The 13276-nt window shown below is 35.3% G+C and overlaps 1 protein-coding gene and 1 pseudogene across 1 annotated transcript; one reads left to right on the plus strand and one right to left on the minus strand.

Moving 5' to 3' along the window:
- The first annotated feature begins 1751 nt into the window (after window positions 1–1751).
- LOC141822878 (perakine reductase-like) lies at window positions 1752–3511 on the plus strand (annotated as a pseudogene).
- A 1943-nt stretch (window positions 3512–5454) lies between these two features.
- LOC141822876 (ETO1-like protein 1) lies at window positions 5455–10661 on the minus strand. The gene is made up of 5 exons (XM_074710183.1): window positions 9896–10661; window positions 8084–9793; window positions 7672–7963; window positions 7238–7547; window positions 5455–5930 (listed from the first exon to the last, which is right to left on the minus strand). The coding sequence occupies exons 1-5, from the start codon at window positions 10018–10020 to the stop codon at window positions 5710–5712; spliced, it is 2658 nt and encodes an 885-aa protein (XP_074566284.1). The 5' UTR covers window positions 10021–10661; the 3' UTR covers window positions 5455–5709.
- Window positions 10662–13276: the final 2615 nt, after the last annotated feature.

Below are 13276 nucleotides of genomic sequence, written 5' to 3' on the forward strand. Positions count from 1 at the left end.
TTTAATTTATTAGGTGAGGAATCACGATGGATGAGCATGGAAGAGACTGTCTGCTTCTCGAATTAATTGAGCTCAAGATCATATCTACCTATTTTAATTAAAATAAAAATAAAAATAAAAATAAGACTGTCATCATGAACCAACCAGTCAATTGGTTTAATGCTAGCATGGCCGGAGCTAATATACGCCCACACTAGACCTAAAAAAAATACATGAAATTAAAAAAATATATTTTAAGAATAAAGACATAATTATTAAATGATGAGTTCATTTGATAAAAGCACATGCAATAAATCTTCATGATCAAATACAATCTATTAGAACTTACTAGTTTCAGTCCAGGAAGGTATAGATACAGATACAATTATATTGAAATTGATTTTCTACTGCATGGTTTGCAACGTCTTATCCTAATTCATTAAAAATGATAAATTTATATTACTATCATATTTATTTATTCTATGATATTATTAATATACAATTTCAAGAGGTAAATGATCATTTTTCTGAAAGTCAAAAAATGCACTTACAATGCAAAAAATCCAAAATCGATTTTGAGGAAACATTTTTACTTTTTGAACCTTATACTTAACCCTGATGAGCAAATTGTGCTGTTTGTTAACACTGATGAGCACAATATTAATCGACTGTCAGATATATTTCCTATACGAGTTATAACAAGTTTGCGTTTGCAATTAAAACTAGTATTAAGATCATAAGATCCTGATAACACACAATAAATCTTGCTGCATAAAGGGATCGGATGAGATGCCTAAGATTCATAATCAGAGCCTGACAGAAATGAGCACACATCGAATACATGGTTACTGCTAAGAACACAGCAAGAACAAGTGCTAGAACAACAAGTGGGGAAAAACAAAATGGAAAGCATGCAGATTATCCAAGAACAAAGTCAGAACCAGTGCAGGAAATATGTATAGCAAATAAAAGCAAAACACGACAGTGAAACCATTGGATGTTTCCACTACAATCTATTATATATGGCATTATCAAAGTTAGAACAAATTCATGATGGAGCCGCAGTTGGGTAAAAAGCAGTTCCATGAAAGGGGCCATCATGCTGTCCGCTGGAGTGGATCCAATTAATGGAAGGCAAGAATAGAAACTTACTCTTTTCTTGTTCCTTGCATGTCTATAATTAGAACAAATCTAGCTTCACTCAGACAGTCGTTGAAGGGGGGACGTCATGCTGTCCATTAGAGCAGAATTTGATCCAAACAGCACTGCAACTTGCTTGCTGCTGCACGAGCCATTTGCTCCCCTTGATTTTCTGAATCCATTTGATTTGATGATGGGGTTCATTTTTCCTTCTCCAAAAAAAAAAACAATTCAAAATTTGTTGACTTTTATTAAATCTTTGAGTTTGGGTTTGACTAAGAAACACTGCAAAGTCAAAGAGTGAAACACTCGGGCGAAGTCTGAATTAATACTCTCTTGATTGAATGCGAATCAGCGAGTGAGACAAGACTTCATCGACTTTTTATTCTTTTTTGTTCTGTTCTATCACGGTCACATCGTCACCAGCGCAAGTTGCTTACAGAATTTCTCATCCTTCTCAAGTTCCATTATTCACTAAACTAATGGATGTATGCAGAATCTATGAGCTCAGTGTAGCAACACGATGGAATCTATGCTTCCATTTCCTGCCAAACCCCATCAGACTTATCGTCCTCTTATATATACAGTAGGAGATGGGTGTCTCTGGCTCACCATTGCTGTGCCAAGAAGAAATGGAGGAGAAGCAGGACGACTTCCTTGTCCCTAAGGTGAAGCTAGGGTCCCAAGGCTTAGAGGTCCAGTACTCTTCTCCTTGAAACTTCTTGAGACGCAATCGAATTGTTGATCAAATGCTTGAATGAAATTGTAATACTTTATAGGTATCCAAGTTAGGCTACGGTTGCATGGGTCTCAGTGGAGTGTACAATGATCCAGTGAGTGATGAGTTGGAGCGTCCATCATCAAGCATGCCTTTGACAGTGGCATCACCTTCTTTGACACCTCAAATATTTATGGGCCTTGCACCAATGAGATATTGCTGGGGAAGGTTTGATCTTATTAATTCACCTCGTTGGGATGGATTACAAATTTGTGTGATAAGAAATTGGTTTCTTTAGTTTAGGCCTTCAAGCACTTGCCAAGGGAGAAGGTTCAGTTGGCTACAAAGTTTGGTGTTCAGAGCTTCAGCAAAGATTCTATAGTCATCAATGGTAAGCCTGAACATGTGCGGGCTAGTTGTGAGGAGAGCCTCAAGAGGATCGGGGTCGACTGTATTGATCTTTATTATCAACACCGCGTCGATACGACCGTGCCAATAGAGGAGACTGTAAGATGTGATTTAAGATACTCATGATTCTTTAAACATATCTAATTGAATCCTTTTGAAATTACAATGAGACAATCAATGTAAGAAGATTGTTGCAATTTTTTGGCTATGTTAGGTGGGTGAGCTCAAGAAGCTAGTGGAGGAAGGCAAAGTGAAGTACATAGGGCTTTCAGAGGCAAGTGCTAACACAATTAGACGTGCTCATGCTGTTCATCCAATCAGTGCAGTGCAGCTCGAGTGGTCGCTATGGACTCGTGATAGCGAGGATGAGATCATTCCAGTTTGCAGGTGTAAATAGCTCAACTCTGTGAAGATCATGAGTACATGAATTGAATCCTTTGTTGGCAGCTCAAAATTTAACTTTATGCTATGATTTCTAGGGAGCTTGGCATTGGAATAGTCCCTTACAGCCCTGTTGGCCGCGGTTTTTTCGCAGGCAAAGGAGTCATAGAAATCTTGCCTGAGAGTTCTTTCCTGGTGAAAGAATTGACAGAAACTTTAGCTTTTCACAACTATGTATTTGCACTGAACATATCTAAAAGGTGTTTTCTTTCAGCATTCACATCCAAGGTTTACTGGAGAAAATCTGGAGAGGAACAAGATTCTTTATTCAAGGTTGAAGATGTTGTCTTCCAAGCACCATTGCACACCTGCTCAATTAGCTCTCGCTTGGGTTCTTCATCAAGGAGATGATGTGGTTCCTATTCCTGGTAATCAAGCAATTGCCCATATTAGTATAGCAAACACATCATAACCAAATTAAAAATCTTTGTTTTTGTGTGTGTTATTGATGGAATTTAAAATGTGGCAGTAGTTTCCATGTTTAATTTTTTTGAGAACATTACCAGGTACAACTAAGATCGAGAATTTGGATGAGAACATTAAATCATTGAAAGTTAAGCTCGATCATGAAGACATGAAAGAAATATCTGACGCAGTGTCCAAAGACGAAGTGGCAGGTTATAGAAGCAATGCCTTTATTGAGTCATTTAGTTGGAAGCATGCAGACACCCCACCTTTAAACAGGACTACTCTTTCAGCAGAGTAATCCCCGTTCATATGCTCTTGAATTCACTGGAAAAGGGATGCATATTATGTAAGATTATATGTGAGTTTCTTTTCTTTATTTGCATTAAAGCTTGCAGTGTCATGTGTCTGTTCATCCAACTTCATGCCAAGAGTTCTTGCCAATGCAGTGCCAGTTATTTGCTTGCACAATAAGATACAGTAAACATGGGAAAGATTCAACAAATACAAACTGACATGAATATGCATGACTTGATCGATATTAACCACTACTCTGCAAGAAGACCATGAAGTGGTTATGGCAAATGCAGAGGGAAATGATGTCTGAGTCTAACAAATTCTAATAGGTGGAGACCATTATTGAATGTTCTTCTGAATACGGGTTTAGGCTGTTCTATTGTATTGTATTCATGATGTGGTTCTTAGGAAGAATAGGTTTACAAATTCCATCCTCCTCTTTGGCTCCTACATTTAGCAGATCCTCACAAAATTCCTTCATTCAGATCACCATCAAACTTGATTTCTGGCAACCTGACTTCTTGTTAATCCTTCTCATTCACAAGTCCCTGCATCTTAACAGCCAAATTCTTAAAATCCAAGGCCTCTATCCTTCTCATTCACAAATCACTGCATCTTAAAGGCCAAATTCTTAAAATCTAAGGCCTCTATCCTTCTCATTCACAAATCACTCCATCTTAACGGCCAAATTCTTAAAATCTAAGGCCTCTATCCTTCTCATCCACAAATCCCTGCATTTTAACGACCAAATTCTCAAAATCTAAGGCCTCTTAAACATGGAAAGCTTGTGAATTGTGTTCAATTTAGTGGGAATGTCAAGATTTTAAATACCTCTGCCATGGACATAGCTGGACAGTTGTTTGAATGAAATCAATAACTTAAATAGTGAGAATATAAGCATGAATGGAGATAGTCACGTTACTTGTCTTTGATGCCCGGTTGTGTCATCTGTCTGATGAAGATTATCTTTCCTCATCTGATGAAGACTTATCTTTCCTCATCTCAGCATCTGCTAACATAGATAAGACAAGAATGGGCTGAAAACAAATGTAATCCACAGGCTAGATCAGACAGGGACTAGAACTTTATACGCATCCTGATGGTTATACCTTCTCATCACATGACATGGAAAAGCTGTATATATAACCCACGAGCAAGATAAGAATGAAGCAAACATTTTACCATCAACAACTTACTCTGATCAATACTATACCTCCTTAACCCGTAACATTGGAAATGAATGGATGAAAAATTTATAATCCATCAGTGATACTTTCCTTTTGGATTGCACTGGGTCTCAATATGTATGTGCACATGTGCTGTTCATCTTGTCTCACCACACCTTTTATGCCATATGCAAGCCAGTATAGAGGTTTAAATCATTGCTCTTGCATTGCTGTCCTTGGATATGAATAAATTTGTGACTCTTCCTGTCCCACCGCGAGTGGGAGAGTGTGCACATGCTAACAAAGATGGTATATTTGGTACAAAGAAAGGTTAGTTTACCCAATGACTGTTTGCACATGAGTACAAGAGCAAAGATAAAGTTCAATTCGCTGCTCTCTTCAATTGTCATCCCTAGATAGGAACGGAAATGCGTATAAAGAGAAAATGAGAGATTTATGCAATGCCCATTTCAAGAATACAGTTGCAATTATTAAGATGTGTTTTAGAAAAATAAAGCTATATTGCAAAGCATCAAACTTTCCATAATACTTTCCAAAACTTAACGCATTTTTAATAGCGATTATTTTTTGAGCTTATGAAGGTATTAACACCCTGCTAATATAAATAGTAATATCAGAGGCCATCATATTAAAACTAGTACAATTTAATGCACTTTTTTATTATAGATTATATCTAGAAATTCAGTGGGTCCTCAATTATACCTAGATGATATAACCTTTGAGACTCTAGAGGCTTAGTCCCTAGGTCACTTGACCCTCTTATATGTTCAACAAATCTAAAGCCCTGCCAATATAAAGGGGTTAATGGATCTTGTTTACCTGATTTTTTGAGCTTGTACTTGCTAAGGCATAACCTACACATGCCAAATAAGATTTACATTTAAGTAAAAAATAGATAAAAATGTAGATCCATGTCTACTATGGTTTGCCTCTGAACTTTCATCTCGTTTGGACATACCAAAATTTGTGTAGCAGCTACAATTCTACATCCATGCACAGAATAACTTATCCTAGAGCACAATGATTGTACCGAACTAGTGCAAGGGAGAAGAGAAAAATACAGATTGATCCAGGCTGTAGTTCAGGTGCAGCTGCATGGATCTGGTGTATTATGTGGTATGGTGCAACATAGTATCATGGTTCTTGGCTGTTCACGCGCTTATGGAGCTCCAGCATTTCCTGATGGTTTGGATCTAATGACAGTGCAGCACGGCAGTCTCGGAGAGCACTGCCAATATCCCCAACATGTTCGTAAAATGCAGCACGGAGGTGTAACAGATGAAGATCAGCCTTGAAAGCTATAGCCCTCGTCAGCTCAGCTATTGCATCTTTTTCCTTGTGGTTGTCCATCAGCACTGGAAACAATTCAGAGAAGAGATTTGTGTGAGCAGAATAAGTTAGCGCTATCTGGACTTGGAGATATACTCAGAGCACCATCAACTAAGCATTAGCATGAGTACAACAAAAGTATTTGAAAGAAATGGGAGGAGGATAGAACCATGCTAAGAACATGGTAATCAAATCCTACATCCACTAAAAGAGCTTTATGTCAAGAAGCAAAATAACAATAGTTTTCTCACCTATGCTTATTTGTTCTTTAATATAAATCAAACAAATATAATGTTTTTCTTTCTAATCAATAATCTCTTGTAAGAATAGAATGAGGGTTAAAAAATTCTCTACAAAAAGAGTGTACCTTCAGATATGATCTGATGGTGTTTATCTAACTAATAGCTGTGTACCAAAACAATGATTATATAAATAAACACAATTTTGATTGTACTTAAAATAAAAAAATAATGATGTGTGCACATATACTGGGCACTTGGTTTAAGGTCATTGCACAACAATCTACTGCAGTTCATGGGTATCTCCTTTTATAACAGCACTATCAGGCCACCTACATCAAGTGAGATGGGATAGAAATTCACCCAAAGTCATGATCATCAGTGCCCACATCACAGCAAATGCTATCTTTCCTATCTAGAAATAAAGATTGAATTGCACAATGTGCATTCTTTGATCTTTGCATTATTCATCTTGAACCAATAACGTGTTAAAAGTCTCCAACCCAAATAGGTTTGTGGTGCCTTGATAATTGTGATTAAAACATGTCCTTCCCTTGTAAATTTCTATGGAGCCTCGTTTAAGAACGTCAACACCTCTTGGTATCAAGAGCTAAACTAGAAGAAGGATGCCAAAATTTGAGACATGTCACGCCCAATCACAATTCACATGATGATAAGTAGCTTGAATCCACATGGTATCATCAATAAACTCAAAAAGGTATAATCAACAAATGCCACTGTTTCAAAGATCAACATATGCCAGCAAAAATATTAACTATGAACTATCAATTTATTTATTAGCCTAAATTTAAGAGCTAATTGTTCTTTGGGACACCATTTAGCACTATTCTTTCACTGAAGAAGAACATTTATTTACAATTCCTTTAGCATATTTCTTTAGATGCTAATACTCGAAAGATTCAAGATAGTCATACTAATTACAAAGTTGCAAATGCTTATGAATAAATTTTCTTATTGATTTTGTTGCATGAAGATAAAAAAAATGTTGACAAGAATTTTCTTTTCCTTGATGAATATCTACAATGATATAGATATTTTGTAAAAAGGAAAGGAAAAAAGTGGAAGGATCTAACCTGCTGCTCTGTATCTGTAAGGATAAACACGCAAAGGATCCAATTGAGTCACCATTTGCAGATCATCTTTCGTATGTTCACGTTCACAGTATTCAGACCTTTTCTCATATGCTGACGCATTGTTTCTAGCCTTCTCTATTAACTTGGTCATTTCTTCATATGCAGCCTTTCTATCATTCTTAAGGAAATGGACTCGAGCAAGGCCTTGATGTGCCCGAGTGTGCTGGATTTTAAGGGCACTGATGTAACAGTCAGCCGCCATATCTATATTCCCAGAGTCAACATATACACTGCCAAGATTGTTCAATGCCTGCAAAATGTGTAGAGAACATGAAATGATACTACATTTAAACCATGAACACCTAAAATTGTTAAATCCATTAATTGAACATTTTTTTAAAAAAAATAGATAATTCAGAATTCAATATGGTTACCTGACCCTTCCGAAGCCTATCTGAAGGGCATTTTAAAGCATCTTCAAGAAGTGAAACAACAGTAGCAGAAGATGAAGGATCAAGACTTGAATCTGCCAAAGCATAGGCTTTCAGAAAGAAAGCCTCAAATGATCTTTGAATGGAGATTGACTCCTCTGCTTTACGAAGTCCTTCTTCACAGTGACCAGTATCATATAATATCCAACCTTCATAAACCAAACGTTCATGTTCAGTTGTGGCATGTTGGCAAGCTAGCTGCAGGCTGCGCATTGCAACCTCAGGGCAGTTCAACCTGAATGGCCAGAAACATGAGTTTTTTTTTTTACTGTATTAAAGAAAACAAGTTCAAGAGTTATAGAAAAGAGAGGTGAAAGCTTGAATTCTCATATAAGACGAGGATAACAAAATTTACCTAAGCAGAAGCAAAGACTGCCTGAAGTATAACACTCCTTTTGCAGCATCAGATTCAAGCATCTGATAGATTACTGAAAGGGAGCCTATGTCATCTACAGATAGCCATCGATCATATAATTGAAGCCAACAATCTGCAGTAGTCCACTGATCCAGATGCTCTCTGACAAGCGTCCGCAACTGGCATGCACTAACACGTTCTTCAAACATTCGATACTCAGGGGACAGTGTCAGGATGGCTTGGACATCACAAAGTGCAGCTTTGTAATCTTCAAGTGCAAGATAGAAGCAAAATCGAAGTTCTAAACATTCCAAAGACAGCTTGAACCCCAACAGTCGATTAATTTCTGCCAGAGCAAGTTTGGCATCTTGTTTTCTCATGAAAGAAGCTGCTCGATACATGTATGGGAAAGTGAGAGTAGGATCCAACTCCGTTGCCTTATCAAGGTCTTCAAGCTTCTTATCACCTTCACAATATAGAGCTCTCTCCTGGTACATCCATCCTAGTGGTTGATAGGAAGATATCACAGAACTAAGTTTCTCATAAGAAAAAAGCTTGTCACCTCTGATGCAAGCCAACCTAGCCAAACCAGCAACTGAATATACATGACCAGCAGTAAAAGCAGCACTAAAGTAGTGTTCTGCTTCACTGTATTCCTTTCTCAGCAGCTTCGCACAGCCAAGCTGATGAAAGGCGACTTGCTTCTGCCTAGTACTTTCTGCCGATTCCACCAACTTCTCTAAGAAACATACTGTGACATCTGACTTTGGATTGTTGTTCATTGTGACTTCACTTAGCAAACAATATAGTGCAAATGAAGCATGACCTGCCATGGTTGCCCTTTGTTGCTTGTTGACATTCAAGAAGGTTTTTACAACTTGCTCGTCATTCAAACATTCAGGAAGCTCCCTTAAGAAGACTTGCAAGCATGAAGCAGCAAGCACAGGAGCATTCTCTTCCATTGCACATTCAATGAGTTCTACAGCATCTTGCCGTGAAGAAACTAATGATGCCAAGTGCCTATCACAAGCATCTTTAAGTCTTTCACAACAGAATGTATTGGCAAATACCATAATTTCCAACAAAATTTCAACTGACAAATCATCTAAGCACCCTTCAACACTGAATTTAGAGACTGCTCTCATTCCCACTGGTGATATACCATTCTCAGACAAGTCAATAACTTCAAGATTTGACTCTGTGAAGGATCCATTCAGCATTGTATTAAATGGAACAGACAAAGCTGCAATCTTTTGTCTTTCACAGGTTATAATCTCACCCTTAATCTGAAAGAAAACCTTAGTTGAAATCTGTTCAATTTCATTACTAGATTGACTGATTGTCTCAACAGATTCAATAAGAAACTGAGAGGCAACTTTAAGAAGTCCAAATTCTTGTGGGCACTTTCCACAGGAAGCAAGGAGGTCAGAAATAACTTCTTCACCTTGTTTCTCATACCGAAGCCATGACCCATATATAAGTTTTTCGTGAACTGTACTAGCATTCTGCCAAGCAGAATGAAGACCTCTTTGGAGCAATTTTGCTTCCCCAAGTCCACGGAATACCTGAAATTGGAGCAAATACAGATTTGACCTTTCTTGTAGAGTGCACGACTCAAGTTCTTCATGGATCTGAGCTAAGACTTCAACATAATCTACTGGCTTGAATAGATTGAGAACTGGAGGCTCGGCAACCTTGATAAGAGATTCACTGTGTTGAAAACAACAATCCGGCATGTTTTGTGTTAAACTGAAAATAGAATTAATCTAAAAAGAATAAAAAATATAGAGAGAGAGATAAACATATTCTTACATGGAAGATGGGGAATATGAAGTAGATTTGCAGTGTTTGCCTCTCTCCACCTGAAGCCATGACTGGGGATTAAGAGCATGAAGTTGTATCTCTTTGTAGGAGTCTGAGAGGAAGAAATTCCTCATTGCATAAGTGAGAAAATAGTTCTCAAATCCCCACACTACCCCGATTGCATAAGTGACCAACAAGATCAGGGAAGAGTGAAATAGGTAAAAGAAAAACAGACCCACTCACGACAAGCTCTATCAAAGAGGACCTCTGTCCGACACTCAAGGAGATCCAAAAATTGAACACCAACGACTAGCAAGCAAAAAATGAAAAAGGATTCACAAAAAGGGAACCCGACAATTTACAGAATCGAAAGAGAAAAGAGGCAAGAAGCAAACTTTTCCCCACTCCCAATTACAACCCGCCTCGGATCCTTTACACGAAACGGAAGAATCCCCCAAGTATAACAAAACGAGCAAAGGCGTTTCCTAGTCGATCTAATTCCAATCAAAAGAAGAAAAACGAGACCTTGAATAAAGGAGACCGCGTAGAACAGACGGAGAGGGATCCCGACCGCCGACCCTCCTATGAAACCAAACAGGAACAAGGATTTTGCGAGATCAAGACCCCAAAATGAAAGCACCTTTACGGGCAAACAAAGGCGAATGAAGAGGGGAAGCCCCACAGACCTTGTTAGGTTCAGAAAGCTCCGAGGACACCCTCACGCGCGCGCAGACCCACAAAAATCGAGACCAACACGAAGACGAAGACGAAGACGAAGACGGCGACGCTGGGTAGTGAGAGAAGGGATCCTACGCCAACGTGCAGATCGCCGATCTGAGCTGAGATTTTGTTGCTTCTTGGGGAAAGAAGGAAAGGAACCGGCGGCCAGAGAGAGATGGCTGTTGATCATCGAGAAATAAATTGACTATTTTTTATATGAAAAAAAAAGAGATTTACCTTTTTACACATCTAACCTTGTAATAGCTCAAAATCACACGTTTACCCTTAATAAATAACGACGACTCGACGAGGATGGCCATAACTGTAATAAAGTTCCTTGCAGTGTCATTTTGATGTGTTATTAGATTCGTTAATAATCAAATGTAATAGTTTTACCTGAGAAATAAAATAAAATATGCATTTTTATTAAAATCTCGAAAATGACATAATAGTTTTAGTAATTACATAAAACAATATCGGTCTGACAAAAGTTTTAACATTTAAACTTGCAAATATTAAGAATAAGTTAATTTGTTAAATTGCTATTGTTTAAAAGATGTTAAATAAATCAAAAGGTGTATTAATAAAAAAATTTTAAAGATTATATTACTAATATTTTTTATTTTCATTCCAGTTACGATGTTAATTATTCGATATACAACACATGCATGATTGACTTTTGGTAAATGCTCCTTTTATCGTTCTTTTTGCTATTGATAATGACCACTTATCTTTATTCCCCGACTAGAATAATGTGCTTTATTATTTAAAAAGTATATTAAAATTTTTTCCTTCGTTCTTTTCTATCAATTTATTCTTGATCCAGAAGCATTTTTAAAATCTAATTAATATCATCAAAATCATTTTTTCCATTTATTTCTGTCTCGTTTAAATTGACCTCAGGTAGATGTTAATTTCCTTTTTATTTATTTTTTCTTAATTATTTTCTTTTTATTAGACATGAACCAAAGATGAGAGTGTGTAGATAAAGATATTAAAAGAGATATAATAAAAAATAAAAATATTTTAAAAAGTCAAAGTTGCTAGAGGAAAATTTTTGAAAGATATATTTAAAATAGTATAAATATGTACTTAAACAATCAATAAATGATTTAGTTAAACGATATATAAGTATGATAAATATGTATATCAAATAAAGAAATAATTAAAAAAATAATTAAAAATAATAAAATAAAATAAATTTATTTAAATATAAATGATAATATAATTAGAGATAGAATTAATAACATAGAAGGATCCAAATTATTGTAGTTGTATTTATTATGTTCATCATCCAAATATTAAAATAACACTATATTTTTTATTAAAAAAATACTCATATTTCAATATTGTTAACACAATTATAAAAATAAAATTACTTCATATCAAATATTATTATATCAAAATTATTCTAACTTAATTAAAATTATTTCAACACGATTATAATAATTTTAATCATTATATATTTAGTAAATTTTAATATACGTCGTGACAACTTAGTATGAATATTTTCGAAATAAAAAATAGATTGGAATATCTTTTTAATATTTTTAAAATTATCCTGAAATGACGGTGGCTCTTTTACTTTTTGGTCATTGACCAAAACAAGAATTTAATATACAATATGAATACGAAGTCTACACTCTGCTACAAAGCTACTTTTTTCAAGTCAATGAGCTGGAAACCATGTTACCTCCTCTTCTTTTCTTTTTCATTAAAAAAAAACAAGTTGCCGTTGTTTTCAAAGAAGGGTAAAAATTAAAATAATAATAATAATAAATGATCCCACCTTGTTTTTTTCAGGACACCTTTTCTCATTATTATTAATTTCTATCTGAATCTTCCACCTAAATTTTAAATAAAATATAATTACAATTATAATAATTACGTAAATGATAGAGAAACAAGAAATACTTCTTTTTATTGATTTAAAAAAATATTTTTTAATTTTTACCCAAAAAACAAATAATTTTAGTAAACCATAAAATCAAGAAATCTAAATTGAGCTGATTTTAGTTGTCATTTTAAATAAATATATTTCTTTTATTAATCTTTAAAAAAACCCTCGATAATGTGTCTTTTTAGTTGACGGGTTGGACTACCAGCAGCTCACATGGATCCTTTATTTATTTTCTAAAGTCCACGTCACTGATTTAATTTGATTCCCTCAAATTTCAATAGTTTTTATAATTTTTTTTATCGTTAATTTTTGGTCAAAATAGTTGTTATGAAATAACTTGGTAATAAATAATTAAAAAGTTTTGTAAATAAAAAAATGGGAAAATGTGCACGAATCAAACAGAACGTACTCTAACTAGCCGTTGACAATAATGGTAAAACGACAAAGATTTCAAATTTGATTCAAATCGATCGATCCAACTAAATAAAATAATAATAGTTGTAATATTTTTAGAAGCTAATTTATAGTTAGAGTGTTTCAGGTAAAATAGAATTTTTGTTAATAAAAAAACAAGAAACAAATGGGATAATTTTGTTTTGGCTGTTAGAAACCTATAAAAAAATCCATTTAACTGGATTCAGTTCGAATCAAATCTAATTTATTAGTGAATAAATATAATGCTCAGTTAAAGAATAATGCAGGGACCAAACTTTAATTAAAGACATTAAGTGTTTGCATTAATTACTCCACTTGAATTTTTTTTTAAAGTA

Source organism: Curcuma longa, chromosome 3 (assembly GCF_044706935.1).
Source record: "Curcuma longa cultivar G26 ecotype Majalengka, Jawa Barat chromosome 3, ITB_CL_G26_1.1, whole genome shotgun sequence".
Lineage (NCBI taxonomy): Eukaryota > Viridiplantae > Streptophyta > Magnoliopsida > Zingiberales > Zingiberaceae > Curcuma > Curcuma longa.